At 37.9% G+C, this 16,039-nt stretch overlaps 1 protein-coding gene across 1 annotated transcript; it reads left to right on the top strand.

Moving 5' to 3' along the window:
• Nucleotides 1-568: 568 nt before the first annotated feature.
• On the top strand, nt 569-15,686 carry FAM98A (family with sequence similarity 98 member A). Its single transcript, XM_082672830.1, has 8 exons — nt 569-724; nt 3,654-3,802; nt 5,967-6,101; nt 9,584-9,768; nt 10,799-10,879; nt 11,427-11,543; nt 13,620-13,787; nt 13,883-15,686. Exons 1-8 carry the CDS (start codon nt 672-674, stop codon nt 14,546-14,548), a joined length of 1,554 nt encoding a protein of 517 aa, XP_082528956.1. The 5' UTR covers nt 569-671; the 3' UTR covers nt 14,549-15,686.
• The last annotated feature ends 353 nt before the right edge of the window (nt 15,687-16,039 follow it).

Below are 16,039 nucleotides of genomic sequence, written 5' to 3'. Positions count from 1 at the left end.
ACAACTTCATGAGTACATTCGTGTCAAGGGAAAGTTGACTCCTCCCTAATCCTGAAATACAGCTACTACAGCCACAAGGAAATACAATGGCATGTTATCGGCCATTTTCCGCATTTGGCCCGTCTACCCCTGTGCTAAAGAATTAGACCGGAGCGCACGAATTTCCCCTTTCTCCATAACCCACAGCTAAAAGTAGAACATGCCAGCAGGCTGCAGACACCCACTAGGGTGACTGAGCTCCCGAGACTCACAGCCAGCACCCACCCAAGTCTTACGACCCTCCCCACCCACGACGATCCTACCCCGCCCGCCTCGCCCCAAGATTCGCACATGCGTACACCCAATTAGGAGAAGTTAGAGCATTCCCCGACTCGCCTAGTCGCCACGCCCAGCTGCCACGCAGCCAGTCCTCCTGCCCTTCTTGGGGCCGCTAGCTTCACTATTCAGTAATACGCATGTGCAAACGGTGTCTCCGGGCCACCCATTAGCCGGCCAGGGCGGGACGGCAGGCGGAACCAAGTTTCTTGCGCACGCTCCAGACATGCGCAGTGCAGCGGCTGAGGCGCCCGCTGTCGATTTGGAAGTTCCGGGAAGGCAGCGCATGCGCGAGTTTACGAGTTACCGGCGAAGAGGGGAGCCTGACGACTCGGAAATTTGAATACCACAGTAGCATGGAGTGTGACCTCATGGAGACTGACATCTTGGAGTCTTTGGAAGATCTCGGGTAAGACTGCCTGGGCACGGGTCTCCCAAACCTCACGCTACCGGCGCCCCGGGAACTCCTCCTCCGCCCCAGTCAGAGACACCTGCCTCTTCACGCCGCACCCCGTGGCTCCTGACTGTCGCCTCCCTGTAGCTCCGGGACCCCAATGCCACGTCCACTGCCTGCCCTGCCGGGTCGGGGCCCTCCAGCTGCGACACCCTAGGCCTCCCCTGTGCTTCCTGCAGCCGAGTTACCCGCGGCGTTTGTCAGTCATGCGTGTCATTGTCTGGGTTTTGGTTCTCGCCACCACGCTCCCCGAGCTCCTCTCCTTGCGCCTCATTCTCCTGCCCTACTCCCTCACTCTGGAGGTTGCCAAAGTTGATTATCTGTTTTCCTACTTGTTCTGCAAACTTCCTGCTCCTGTTTTGAGCCCCTACTCCTACCCCACCCCCCTACTCTCAAAAAAATCTGGTTTGCCCAGTCATGTATTCATGTGCCCAGGCTGCCCTCAGCCACAAGTCCGTGCGCTGCATACGTTCCGCCCGCTAGCTCACTTGTGCACCTAACCTGTCACCACCTTCCTGGGAACCACTGGCAGTTTCCCTTGACTCTGACACTCCTTCATTGAGCCACCGTTAGCCCTTACCCTTAGGGGCATCTTCACCCACCAAGTCTCTGCATATTTGTTGTGCATTTTGTCTCTCCTCGTGACAGTTAACTCAACCATAATTTATCAGTATCTAGAAGCTGGAAATAGGGATTCTTATCTCACTGGGTCACCCAGATCAGTGTACGCTGTTAAAACTTGAGAACTTAGAATTTCTTGGGCTAAATGTGGTTCCAGAAAGAAACTGTATGATTATATATTTGCCTACAGGTACGGTATCAAAAAAAGAAAGAAAGACAGAAAAGAAAAACAGATTTAGGTTACCATATTTATAAAGTAACAAGTCCCTTATCAAAACCTTCCCCGAGGTTCTTCCATGCCATGGAAACCTTTGGGGGAAACCTTTCTTCTTCAGGAAAGGATACCTTGGGTTCCCAAAATCTGCCCATTTAAGTAACTTGTCCTGGAACAGATTTTTATGAAAGGAAATGGTAGTGCTTATCATCTTTTTTTGTCAACATGAATTATCATTGTTCTTTTCTTTGGAACTTGCTCTGAATTGTCATGACGATTCTGGACTTTAGGCGGCTTATTTCTTTGATGAGAGCCTAAGTAAAAGTCACATTCAGCAAAATGGTGTCTTTTTGGTGGACCTCTCAGACTAAATTCCTAAATTTCATACATGAAACCATTCAGTAAACATTTCTGATGAACACTTTTTCTGTTGACAGTGTTGATCTGAGCACTTAAGGGTATAGAGTGAGGTAGAAGAGAAGTTCACACTGTGAAAATATGCTGTGAGGAGAACTGAGGAGGGCCAGGAAAAGGACAGGAAATGGGGAAGGAAAACTGAGAAAGGAAACAAGTCCTAAGCTTCCTAGAAGAAGTGACACTTAAGATTAATCTTGAAGGAGGAGTAGAGAGGATGGAGGTAAACTGTATTTAAATGTAGTCATTCTGCATGGATAGAGGTCCCTTAACAATTGGTGATGGATGCCATTTCTTCCCATTCTTTTATCCTCTGTTAACTATGTTTTTCTTCTTTTGGGTACTATAAAAGTCTTTGTTACTATAATAACTCTAGTTAAGTAAATCATGGAGATGGGTTGTAATGTAAACCATGGATAGTCTGAAAACTTGACTATACATTTTAACCCATAACTGCCTAGTTTGGTGGCATTCAGTCATTGAAATTTAGCCTTAATTGAATGACGTGTACTTTTCAAGGATTTACTGTGAAATATTAGAAATAAACGACCATTCATTTTTAACCTGGTACACAGTAGGAATTCAGTAATTACTTGTAGAATATATTAATAAAGTTTAAATGTGTAACACAAGGAGAAATTTCTAGGCCTAGTTTTTTTATTTCACTGTCTAATAATATGTGGTTTTGAATCTAGATGCCAGGCTATATATAATCTCATTTTTTGTGTGAGATTTCTTCTGTCCCATTAAATATATAAACATATAATTATATTTTAGAAGGATTGACTGTTATCATTTCTCTAACATCTCTATACCTCTAAATATCGAATATCTTAAGCATATAATGTATCATTTAATAAGTACTTTTATCAATATTACATTTAAAAGAAGATAAAATAACCTGAAGAATATGTATTTTAAAATTATCTTGAGAATGATAAAATCTTTAATTCTAGCTACTTTCTAGATTGAGGTTCATTGTTACTATTGTCTTTTATGAATGTTTGAACATTTAATAATTTTTTTAATTACATTTGAATCAGTTACAAAGAATTGGGATTCAGTTGCACCAGTTCACCCAAACATCAACTCACCAGCAATTATTAAATTAATCTTCACATTTCTCTGGTACTAGTAAGTCTTACTAATCTTAACTATCATTAAATATAGAAGGAGGAAATAAATGAATAATTGGAAAGCTTTTGCTTTTAAAGAAAATCATTAAAAACCAAATCTAATTAATTTCTGGAAAAATTTCTAGAAAATATAACCTAAGTTTTATTTCTGAAATAGTAAACTATAGTATAACTAGTTATCACTTATAATCTAGTTTTAATACTAATTCAATTAAAGTAAGAAGTAAACCTTTGTACATAAGAGCTCTCAGTAAATGTACAGAGGTTGACATAATTTAGTACATGTGATTCTATTCAATATTCACATATTTTGAGGGGATTAGCTTGTTTTTTCTAATGGTTTAGTTTATTTATATTTGCAAGTTTAGAGACTGGTCATTGTAATTTATCTTTGTTAAACCATTGCTTAATTATACGAATAAAAATGTAAATACATTGTATCTGTAATGTATTAGATGTGATTTTATATTCTTCTGAAGTATAATTTCTTACTCACCAGTTACAAGGGTCCATTGTTAGAAGATGGCGCTCTGTCTCAGGCAGTCTCTGCTGGAGCCAGTTCCCCTGAGTTTACCAAACTCTGTGCTTGGTTGGTGTCTGAATTAAGAGTGCTCTGTAAACTAGACGAAAATGTGCAAGCAACTAACAGTAAGTAAACATTCAGTTTTAGGTGCAAAATGTAAAAATAAAGTTTGTATTGTCAAGTGAACATTATCAGTATTACAGCTGAAATTTCAAGTTCTTTGTAAATGTAAAAAAAATTTTATAAAGAAACCAAATGCTTTTTTCTCCTCCATTGTTTTTAGAAATAAGGTGATTCTGAAGTTGAAAAACTGGAATGTAGTCATACAACTGTTAAAAATTTGTGGAAGTTGAAAAGACCCTATTACTGAGACACAGAAAAATGGAGACAAGTATATATGAACTTTTCATTCTTTGTAAAAAGTTGTGAGATCTTAAATTGGTGGCTAGAACTAGAAATTGGGGCGTTTTTCTCTGAGGACTACCAAATTCCAGTACATATAGCATGTAAAGTAAATGCATTCTAATTCTGTTATACATAGGGAGAAAGAATACTTTATTAAGAAGCTTTCCGTGTCATAGGAATGTATCACTAGATGCATCAAAACTAGATCCAGCACCATCAGATTTATGGTGTTGAGAGCTGTTTTACATTTGCCAATTTTGTTAACTGCTTGAGCGCTAGTTTTGATGCTGAGAAAGAGGCAAAAGCTTGGAATCTGATACCCCACAACCTGGTTCCCTCCTATCATAGGTAAATCCATAACAGGAGATAAAGAAAAATGCCCACCTGCTAATCCACCCTTATGGAGAACTATACACATAATCCCATTTTTTTCCCCCACAGAATCCCATTTCGAAGAGCTCACTCTTGCATATTTAGTATATTTAATGTGTATACATCAGTGGCATCCAATTCTAATTATTAAGGAGAGTATAGTGTAACAGTAGTAGCAGCAGCTTATACTTACTGAGCACTAGCCATATTCTAAGCACTTTACTAGTGTTAACTCATTTAAACCTCAAGGCAACCCTACCATGCAGCCTTTATTACTCTTTTATACGTTAAACAAGGAAGCACAAAGAGGTTAAGTACATCGCCTGAGGTCACACAACCAGTAAGTGCTTCAGTCCCCAGCAGTCAAGTTTGGGAGCCAGTGTTCTTCACACTGCCTCTTGACCTAACATTTCAGAGATTGTAGGTGCCCTTGAAAACACCTATACGGTGTTAACTGTTTATAACCAGGAGCCCTGTTGTTCAAATGAAAACATCTTATAGAAGTCAATATAAAACAGGTAAAAAGTGTGGCTGTTTTAGTTGAAGTTGAGAGGGACTAGTTTGAACACAGCTCTCTCCTCCCTGGCTGCCTCTAACGGAGTTCTTTGGAACTGAAGTTCACGGAACACAGTTTGCAAAACATTGATAATACATTCTTCCCATTTTATAGGTGAGAAAATGGACTCAAATGAAGTGACTCTCAAAGTTTGTTAGTTAAATTTTACCCCTTTGTGATATTGGTTAGAGAACTATCAAAATAGTAAAGAAGAACGAGCATTGCTTTTCCTTGGTTCACCCAGTAAACGCTATACTTGACACGTTATGAGAAAACAGAAACACGAATCATGTTCGCCATCTTCAAATATAGTCTAACTGGGAATTTTAGGCACAACTGAAACAACTGGAGATTAGAACAGTAGTTAAATACTTCACTTTGTGGTTCACAGGGGAAGGAAATCAGTGAGTGTAGCAGGCCCTGGGGAAGGTTTCATCAAGGAGCAAGACCACTGGGCTTTGATGGATAGGTGAGGTTTGATAGAGCAGGAGAGAGTAGAGGGCATATCAATCACCAGGAGTCACTTAAGTGAAGGCACGCAAGTAGAAATGAGACTGACCATTCCTGGGACAGTGAGGAGACTGGCCTGGCACAAATAGAGGGAATGTTTGTGGAGGTTGTAGGTAACTACTATATACATGTAGTAGGAACTACTCCTAACAATATACTGGGAAGGGCAAGCAGAGAGGCTATGAAGAATCTTTAAAGGCAAACAGAAAAAATTAGATTGGATGAGGTAGAAATTAGGAAGCCATGAAAGGTTCTCAAACAAGGCAATAACCTAATGAAAACTGTTTAAGAAAGCAAATTGGCAGTGGTGTGAGAAAGGATGAATTAGAAGAGACAGGAACTTGTATTAGGAAAATACTATTAAAATTTTCAATTTATATATAATTACTATGCCAATGGGGAAAACAATAATTTTTATTAAATAAGATTATTTTAATTCTTAAAAGGCCCAAGTGAAGCTGAAGAATTCCAGCTTGAGGTGAGTGGGCTACTAGGGGAGATGAACTGTCCATATCTTTCACTGACATCTGGGGATGTGACCAAGCGCCTTCTCATTCAGAAGAACTGCCTCCTTTTGCTCAGTAAGTTCATGGCTACTAGAATGTAGTCATTATTTTTTATTTATGTTTTCCATGGCTAATAAATGGGTGTAAAGAAAACTTTGTTAAATTTCTAACTAAGAAGCTAATGATGGGTCCATGCGCTGGTAGCAGTGTTGTTTTGTAATTGCTACTCTTTTATGGTTTAAATTTGGTGTGGTGCTCAGCCTGCTGTGCTTCACCTAACATGACCAAAGGTAGTGCTGGAGGGTTATACAAGTGTGTGATCACCACACCTCAGTGTTCTAGACTAGAAACACATTTTAAAATAAACTAGGAAGATACTGTGGGAATAATGAAGATTTTTTAAATTAATTTATTTGAGGACAGTAACCATTCTAGGTGCAGTAAATGGTAAATGTAATTAAAGCATTTTGTTGATATTTCTTTGTGGCTGGGTAATTGTTTGGGGATTTTGGTTTTGTTTGTAAAGATGTCAAATTACAATGTAAGCATTTCTGGAATACTATTTGGATTGTTCCTGTACTACTGATCATTCTGGGAAGTAAATTTTTATGAAAAATTCTCTCCTTCCATGTTTTTTAAATATACTAACTACTATTTCTCTCTTCACCCTGAGAAACAATAAGTAGACTCACAAATTTTATTGCCTTATATAAACTCTCCAATAAACACCACCAGTAGTCTTAAACTCAGAATTTTTGTCGCATTCTGAGATGCGCTTAGAGTAAACTTTGGTTAACTGATACAACTGAACTTTGGCTTCTGAAAAATGATGCAACTCCAATTTTGAAGGTTCAGTCAAAAAAAAAAGTGTGTTCACAGCCATTATACTTAGGAACTAAGGTATTCCAAAATCACTTTCTTATTTTCCCCTTCGTCAAATGATTGTTACTGGGTGGGTATGGGGGCAGGGGATAGACACAAAACGTTAGTTAGTGCTTTAGATATTGATATTGCTGCATATAGTTCTTATGCATGCATTCATTATCCTTCAAATTGTATAATTTCAATAACTGGCCCAGCCACAGTATACTCACTGAATCTTCCTTTGTAGCACTGCTTTTCCTTTCCAATACCTGATATTTGGCACTTAGAATATGTTATCTTACATAGGAAGACAACAGCTGTGTGGAAAGCTCAGTAATGACCCTGAATACCTAATTCTTCCAAAGAGCTCAGAGTTTGGTCTTTTTGGTACTGATACTTATAAAAACCACTTGGAATATAAATATTTATAAAAATGCCTTTAACTCTTTCCTGTTTCTTAAGCGAGTGTCCTCAACATTATTATTTTGGACTCAGGGTCATAATTGTATTTTAATGTGCTATCACCCCTCAAAAGCTTTTCAAGAATATACAACTATTTGCTCCTCAACTACATGACTAAATCAACAAAAGGTTACTCTGCTCTTCGAATTCTTTGTACATACATACACACTGCTCCCTTCCTCCTCTTTATCTTTGCTTCTGCTCTTTCCCCTTTTGAAAATATTCCCTAGTTTGTATTCTCTCTCATGCTAGTATGCATTTATGTACATATACTCATTCTCTTTTCGCGCTGTATAAATATTTCTCATCTTTCCAAACATCAGTTGTCACATCTCGATGGTATAATTTTACTTGCTTCTTCCAGCACTCTTACCTTACTGATTTGGATCTTTTAATACATTGCATTCTGAGGGGGAAAATAAACTAACCTCATTAGAATTGTTAGTAAAATAGAATAGTCTATTCTCTAATAGTCCGTAGTGTCTGAAAAACTCTCATGTATCAGGTTAAGAACTGTTGTGGCTGTTCATTGGCCTTTGCGGTTGTTAGGATATTTCCCTTAGGTATGATTAGTCAGATGTCTTTGATGCATATATTCTTTATTCCTAACTAGATTGTCTGTAGAGATCTTTTTTGTTTGTTATGTATAATACTTATAGTGCCTTTCCTGGTACTTTGAACACATCAGTTACAGTTAATGTTTTTCAATGGTAATTGTGTTGGTAAACTAATTTTGTGAATGCCTGAGCTATGTTGTTCCAAATTTAGAGACCAGTTTATTAAATCATATAATATATGATTTTCTAGAGCAAGGGTTGGCAAACTTTTTCTTAAATGGCCAGATAGTAAATATTTTCAGCTTCGTGGGCCATAAGGTTTCTGTCACAGCTACTTAACCCTGCTGTTGTAGCATGTAAGCGGCCATAGATGATATGTAAATGAATCAGTGTGGCAGTGTTCCAATAAAACCTTATTTCCAAAAACATGATTATTTTCATGACATTGGGGTTTTACTGTTTCGATCTTTTAACTCATACAGTTTGCTATATGGAACATGTTAAGATTTTATCAAACCCATTTAGAAGACCTTTCCAGAAATGTAGCTGTGTTTATTCTAGAATAGGATTTGGCAGCTTTTCAGAAATGATCTGCCAAAATTATGACCCCTGTACTTCTCACATTACACCTTGGGTGTAGGAAATGAGATATTCAAGCTGATCATTCTTTTATACTTATAATAGGGCTTAAGAGCCCAGAAAATGTCTTTTTCCAAAACTATCTTCCTAACATTGTCAGAAGGTTCTCACTTTGTCACATAACCTGAAATCCTGAGATCCACATGATTATTAAACATCTTTTATAACAAGTTAAATGTCCTTGGGAAGGTTAAAGTAATAAGATTGAATATTTATACCTTCAACTGAATTACCTGAAGCAGATTGCAGCCCTCAGAATACCTGCCTGAAATCAACACACAAGGTGATGATATTGATACAAAAGGACTCTGTCCAGAAATGATGAGAAAGTTTTGGGTTTGTTTTTTTTTTTCCCCAGGGGCGGGGGTGAGAATGAGGAACATAGGAGGAAAGGGAATATTGAGAAGAATATAGATGGAAGAGGGTTTTCTGTGAACAGCTGGAGGGTGACCTTAGGCTACTGGAGACCATGAAAAAGGAATGTTTGGAAATTTAGTCCTTTCCCCCTTCTCTTGTAAGTGAAGCTTTGACTACTAAAAAATGTTCTTTCACTCTGGTCTTAAACAGACTACCTGAGTTTTGGAAGGTAAGAGGGCAGGATAGTTGCATCACTGGTGTGTATCAGTTGTGAGAAGTAAAAAAATAATAATAACTTTTTAACTGTTGCTAAAAATTGGCCACCTGCCACCTTTTGCAAATTTGTTAACAGATGCCAGCCCCTGTTCTGGAGGTTCCTTAATAGTGAAATGCAAGAATCCACATTTTAAGATGTGATCTACCTTGATCCTTTGATTTCAAAGAAGAATTGCTTGCTTTTAAATCAGGCTTTAAACATATATTGGTTAAATACTGAATTACAGAACCAGTTTATATGTTACGTCATTTGCAGGTAAAAATGGTTTTCCTTTCTTGTTTTTATCCATTCTTGCAGCTTTAAAAGTTACATATCATTAGGTCTATAGAGTTGTGACTCCAGACTTATGACTATTAATTGTAGCTGTATCTCATTTTGAAATCTTATTTTGTTTACTTCAGCATACCTCATCTCAGAACTAGAAGCTGCCAGAATGCTCTGTGTGAATACTCTTCCAAAAAAAGCTCAAGAAGGAGGCGGTAGTGAGGTCTTTCAAGAGTTGAAAGGCATATGTATTGCTCTAGGAATGTCCAAACCTCCAGCCAATATAACTATGTTCCAATTCTTCAGCGGGATTGAAAAAAAAGTAAGACCTTTAGTACCAGATTGTAGTGTATTAAAGGCATAGTCCTACAGTTGTTTGAAATGAAGCAAGTTAATTTCTCTTAATGGGAACCTAATGTGCATATTATTAAGTAATTGTTACTAAATAAGTTTTTGGTTTTAAGTCCTAGATACCTTCAAGAGAAATTGGTATTTTACTGTTTTCTTTTTTTAACATATTAGCATGTTTCTTTTTCAAAAAGGAAACTTTGCACTTTGATTTATAAACTGAAATAAGCTAGAAATAATGTAAAAAGTATTAGGACTTGCATCCATTTAAAAGTTATTTTATCATTGAACTTTGATGCAATTAATTTTAAGGTCCTTATCATTAAATGTTACCACCATTCTCCCCATTGACTGGACAGAAAAGGATGTAAATATTTTGGGATTTTAATCCAGTCACTTCGAGCCTTACATGTTTCAACTGGCAAACTAGATATGTTGACTGCTAATATAATCTAGTATGTGAAAATAAGTCAGAATTATTTTATACCACATGTTATCAACAGTTAAGAGTTTTTATATAATTGATTAGGAACAAGCAATTTTAATTAAAAATTAGTGAACAGAAGAGAATGATATTTGTTATAGCGGAGTTATTCTCTATATGCATATCTGCTGGACTCTAAGAATTGGTACATTTGCATTGTGGGGTAGATAGATGCCATGATGCACAAATTTGGCTGAACTCTACAGGGGAGCAGCAGTGTATCCATAGGCCATATTTTTCTGTGTGTTCATTCATTCATTCAGCAAATACACATTGAATGCCCACTGTTGTCAGGCACTGTTCTAGGTGCAGTGAAGGACTCATGCTTCCATAGACACGTGAGGAGTGGGTCAAGTGAGTGTCTTTATCGTGTGGGTCTTGTACATTTCAAAACATCCTCCACCTTTGCCTCTGTCAGGAATCTTCTTTTGATGGCAAGATATGATGGGAATTGGGAAGATGAGGAGGATGTGTTTTACTTTTAGATTTGTTTATTCATTCATTTATGTTTTTGTGTCAGTTAAAGGAAACATTAGCAAAAGTTCCACCTAATCATGTGGGAAAGCCTTTATTGAAGAAGCCAATGGGACCAGCCCACTGGGTGAGTAGTAATCATCTGAGTAAACTTTGTAAGGAGCCATCTACCTATCTCAGGATATTTATGTTTGTGTTTTTGAAGTTGTATTTTCTAATATGTAGTTTCCTAGGTGGACATCCTTAGAATCATTTTTGTTAATCTTAAGATTTATCCAAAATAATTTTATTTATGTAAGATTAGAAGCGCTTCTTTCATAATTTGTAAATATTTCACACAGCTGATTAAATTGAAGTTCAGTATGATGCATGTTTCTAATTGCCAAATGGGTTGCCTTCAAGCCAAAAACTTCACTGGGCTGAGCTTCACACAGTGAATTATAGGAAAACTAAATGAGAATTTTGTACTTTACATATTCTTTATTATGTTTTGAGACAGCCTATCATTTCATTAGCTTATTATAACTTCTTATTCTATTTATTAAATAACCTAATTCATTTTGTGCTGAGTGCTGGGGATTCAGTTGTGAATAAAACAGATACAGTTTCTGCCCGTTTGGAATAGGGGGTCAAGCAGATTTAAATTCTAACTGGTCTTTTTAATTTTGTTTCAGGAAAAGATAGAAGCAATTAACCAAGCCGTAGCCAATGAATATGAAGTTCGGAGAAAGCTGCTAATAAAACGTTTGGATGTCACTGTCCAGTCTTTTGGCTGGTCTGACAGAGCTAAGGTACACATATCACTTAAAAGAGCAAAGTATTTATAGACATGATCCTTAAACATTTCTAGCCCAGTTTAGATACAGTGGAGACTATAAGAGAAATACATAGGAGACACACATAGGAGTTTTTCTTTAGTGAGTTACTGAGTAGCAATTCTTTCAGCCATTCAGCAATAATAAAAACATTTATTTTTCAATTTTTTAATATTTTCCAACAAAGCTATATGTTATAAACCCTACTGGGAGTTCCCATTTGTGAGAGAAAAGGAGAGTATCTGAAAATTACTAAAAATAATAAATTCTACAATTATTTGTTTACTGTACTTTAAGCTAGCAATTAACTTGCTAATTAAATAAATTAATTAAATTAGAAATACTGTTTTGGAGGACCAAATATTATGATCCATTTATAGGGAATTGGAGAATCTGGTAAGACTTTGTTTTATTTCAGCTTCAGTAAGATAATCCGTTGTCTTGGTCATTCAACAGATATTTATTAAATATCTACTATTTTATCAGTGTTAATTAATAGGCGCAGTTGATTAATTTGACCTTCTTAGAACCCTGAAATGGAACTAATTATTGAATTTATGTGGAGGTTCGTCCAAATATGTTAGTATTTGATGTTCCCTTAATAGTGCATTCATTTTTAAAAGTAGATTTTTCTCTGAATTTTAATTGACTGAGAAAATGTTTTTCTTTAGTTTAGTTCTCCAATTATCTTCCTAATACATTAGTTTCACCTAAAATCTTTAAAGCATAGCATAATCCTATTTAGCTGCTAAATTGATGGGGTAGATATTTATTGAGTTAACAGTATCTTAGTGTTGGAAAGGGGTTTTAGAGATCAGTCTTAACTCCCCTTATTTTGCAACTAAAAACATGGAGAGCCAGGTACATGGAAGGTTTTGCCTAAGATCTCACAGTGAGTCAGTAGTAACATGAGGAATAAACTGTTCTCTTCTGGGACTGTTGAGGAAATACCAATACTTTCTTAAAGTTGTCTTTGATAAAAACAATCGTTTTACTCTCAGCATAATACATATACTTCAAAAGCAAAAACCTGCAACTCTCAGCTAGAAAAGCATGTAATGATTGATGGGTGTGCATTGACCCAAGGCATTAACACTACAGTTCTGGGGTTTTATTTGTTTGTTTTTTAATAAATTTATTTATTTGTTTGTTTTTGGCTGTGTTGGGTCTTTTTGCTGCGCGCGGGCTTTTCTCTAGTTGCGGCAAAGCGGGGACTACTCTGCGTTTCAGTGCAGGGGCTTCTCATTGCGGTGGCTTCTCGTTGCAGAGCGTGGTCTGTAGGCACGCGGGCTCAGGAGTTGTGGCTCGCGGGCTCTAGAGCGCAGGCTCAGTAGTTGTGGCGCACAGGCTTAGTTGCTCCGTGGCATGTGGGATCTTCCCAGACCAGGGCTCGAGCCCGTGTACCCTGCATTAGCAGGCAGATTCTTAACCACTGTGCCACCAGGAAAGCCCTAACTTGCTCTTTATATCCTTTGTTCATTCATCTTTTGTGGTCTTATGTTACACATGCATTAAATGTACTTCTACTAAATGGTTAAAGTAGACTCTTCTTCTTAATTATTATTTATAATAGAGGAAAGTATTACATGGGGGGATCACTTTTGCAAGAAATATGTATGATGTTAACATAATTAGTTCAAATTAGTCACGGGTAACTTTTTTTATCTCATAGTAAGCAGATGAGAAAATTAAAGCAAAATTGTTGAAATGGGTTTCCATTCTTATATTTAAATAGATAAAATGAAGGTGTTTGATCTGAGACCAATGGCATGGGGAACCTTTTTGTCCCACAGTCCTTTTAAAAGGGAAGCCCTTTACCCCCATATCCCCCTCCGCCCATCATTCCTTGGGGATACGGGGGTAAAAGGGCTTTATCTAAGCTGTACTCTTAAGTTAGTTCTTCACTAGATAGGAGCAATGGTGAGTATGTAACTTCTGTCATCTGGAGCCTAGTAAATATTATCATCAGACATTTTGGAAATCTTATTTAATATCAATGTTTCTATGTCATCTTGAAAATTGACATTTGTCTTTGAACACTTTCTTTCACAGAGTCAGACAGAAAAATTAGCGAAGGTTTACCAGCCAAAACGCTCAGTCTTATCTCCTAAAAGTACTATTTCTGTTGCCCACCTTTTGGCCGCAAGACAAGACTTGTCAAAGATTTTAAGGACAAGCAGTGGCTCTATAAGAGAAAAGACTGCCTGTGCCATCAATAAGGTGATGAGAGTACCTTTAACTTTCTTTCAGATACATTTATTTCTGTTTATAAAATAAAGTAATTCAAAATTTTAAATGTCTTTCTTATCCCATAGGTGTTGATGGGCAGGGTTCCTGACAGAGGAGGTAGGCCCAATGAAATTGAACCTCCACCCCCGGAGATGCCACCATGGCAGAAGAGGCAGGATGGCACCCAGCAGCCAGCAGGAGGCCGCGGAGCAGGGAGAGGTGGTTATGAACATGCCTCATACGGAGGGCGAGGAGGTCATGAACAAGGAGGGGGGAGGGGCGGACGTGGTGGCTACGACCACGGTGGCCGAGGGGGAGGAAGAGGAAATAAGCATCAAGGAGGCTGGACAGACGGAGGGAGTGGAGGGGGCGGTGGCTACCAAGATGGTAGTTACCGAGATTCCGGTTTCCAGCCGGGTGGCTATCACGGTGGCCACAGTGGTGGCTACCAGGGTGGTGGTTATGGTGGCTTCCAAACATCTACATATACAGGAAGTGGATACCAGGGTGGTGGATATCAGCAGGACAGTAGATACCAAGAGGGAGGGCATCATGGTGATCGAGGCAGTGGTCGCGGAGGGAGAGGTGGTCGCGGAGGCCGAGGTGGTGGACGCGCAGGCCAGGGAGGAGGTTGGGGAGGAAGAGGGAGCCAGAATTATCACCAGGGAGGACAGTTTGAACAGCACTTCCAGCATGGAGGTTATCAGTATAATCATTCTGGATTTGGACAGGGCAGACATTATACTAGTTGAGGCTACAGAACCTTACATTTTGCTAGAGCTCAAGTAATAGAAACTTAGTTTCAGAATCCTGAATCCAGCATTGTTTTTGAGTTAATGTGAGACCACAGGTGACAGGCAGATTCCTGCTTGGCATAAGCATTTGTAGGTCTTCATACAATACTGTTCGTTTTGGGTTTTGTTTTTTTTTTAATGGACTTACATAATGCTGTTTATTTGAGAAACACATACAGTATCTCTCCTTTGTATGAAGAATTTCTTAAAAGGTAATTAAAATTGCCTTTAATTGACCAGTAGACTAATTCCACAGTCAGAACATGCATATTTTTCTGAACAAAATTACTTGAGTAAGTAGTTTTCATGTTTTCAATATGCAGTTTTGAAAAATGAGGATTCTCCTAGATTTTTTTAGATTTACAGCTAGGAAACCTTCCTCATATTAACAATCCATTTATATGTATTTTCCTTAAAGTATTCTAATGCCTATTTTCCAAGCACAGTTCTGCCCTGATTGGCTTTTTATTCTGAGAGGTTATGCAACATTTGCTTCATGATAGAACTTCAAGGTCAGTTCCTATTAAATGAGCTCTTCTGCAGATAGCACATTCAGTAGCCTTATCCTTTCGATGGAATACTGTACCATATGCTCAACTCTGAAAATCTTGAACACGGCCAAAATCCGTAAAGATTATAAAAGCAAACTAAGTTGTGAACCTATAGTACACGTAGGCATTTAGTTAAGTATAGCAATTCAAACTGACCTGCATCCATTCAAAACAAGTTCCTTCAACCTTATTTTTACTTGAAATCTGCTAGAAGAAACAGCAAACTGAAATTTGTTTTATGCACGAGTTAATACCACTGGCTCAGCAAATACAAGTTAGTTTGCTTTGGGCAGGAGACTTTTTTTGTAATGGAAAAAATGCACTACCAAGTAAGAGGACAGATTTTTGCTTAGAGCAGGAGGCCCTTTATTATTGCTGCAGAAAACAAAAGCCTGGCTGCGTTGATGTTTGACACTCACCTTTACTGAAATCTACATGACGCTTCTTGCTGGGTTTTTGTACACGTAAATATTGTCAAGCTGTGAAAGAAAATGGCTGGAGGTGTGCTTTGTGTGAAAGGTGAGCAATAAAGTATTTGTATGTTCTCTCTTTGGTTTGAGTTTTATTTTAGCCACTTTTTTAAACTGAATTATTCAGGATGCTTGCTTCAAGCTTCTGAACTAAGGCCTTTGTTCCCCAAAGATTCTCAAGTGTATCCTTGAAACATAATTTGTAGTGAAAGATAACCCTTACTCTAGAACCTTAAGTAAGTTGAAAAATAGCTATTTCCAAATTTACCTTTTATTATAACTTTATAGCTGGAAAACTTCACTACTTATCCCTGGCCCCTAGGTGTAGCTGTTGCTGCACAGTTGTGTTAGGCAAAGATCCATTAATGGCCCTGATCTTTTAGGGGGCTTTTTTATTTATTTGTTTCTCCATTCTTCCTAAGAATGAG

Source organism: Grampus griseus, assembly GCF_964374135.1.
Source record: "Grampus griseus genome assembly, chromosome: 15".
In the NCBI taxonomy this organism is placed as follows: Eukaryota; Metazoa; Chordata; class Mammalia; order Artiodactyla; family Delphinidae; genus Grampus; species Grampus griseus.
Note: the sequence above shows the minus strand (reverse complement) of the source record. Positions and strands in the feature narration are given on the sequence as shown.

Coding starts and splice junctions, on each gene's coding strand:
- FAM98A (XM_082672830.1), top strand. CDS start 672: ATGGAGTGTGACCTCATGGAGACTGACATCTTGGAGTCTTTGGAAGAT. Junction 725..3,653: donor GAGTCTTTGGAAGATCTCGG/GTAAGACTGCCT, acceptor CTTACTCACCAG/TTACAAGGGTCCATTGTTAG. Junction 3,803..5,966: donor AAATGTGCAAGCAACTAACA/GTAAGTAAACAT, acceptor AATTCTTAAAAG/GCCCAAGTGAAGCTGAAGAA.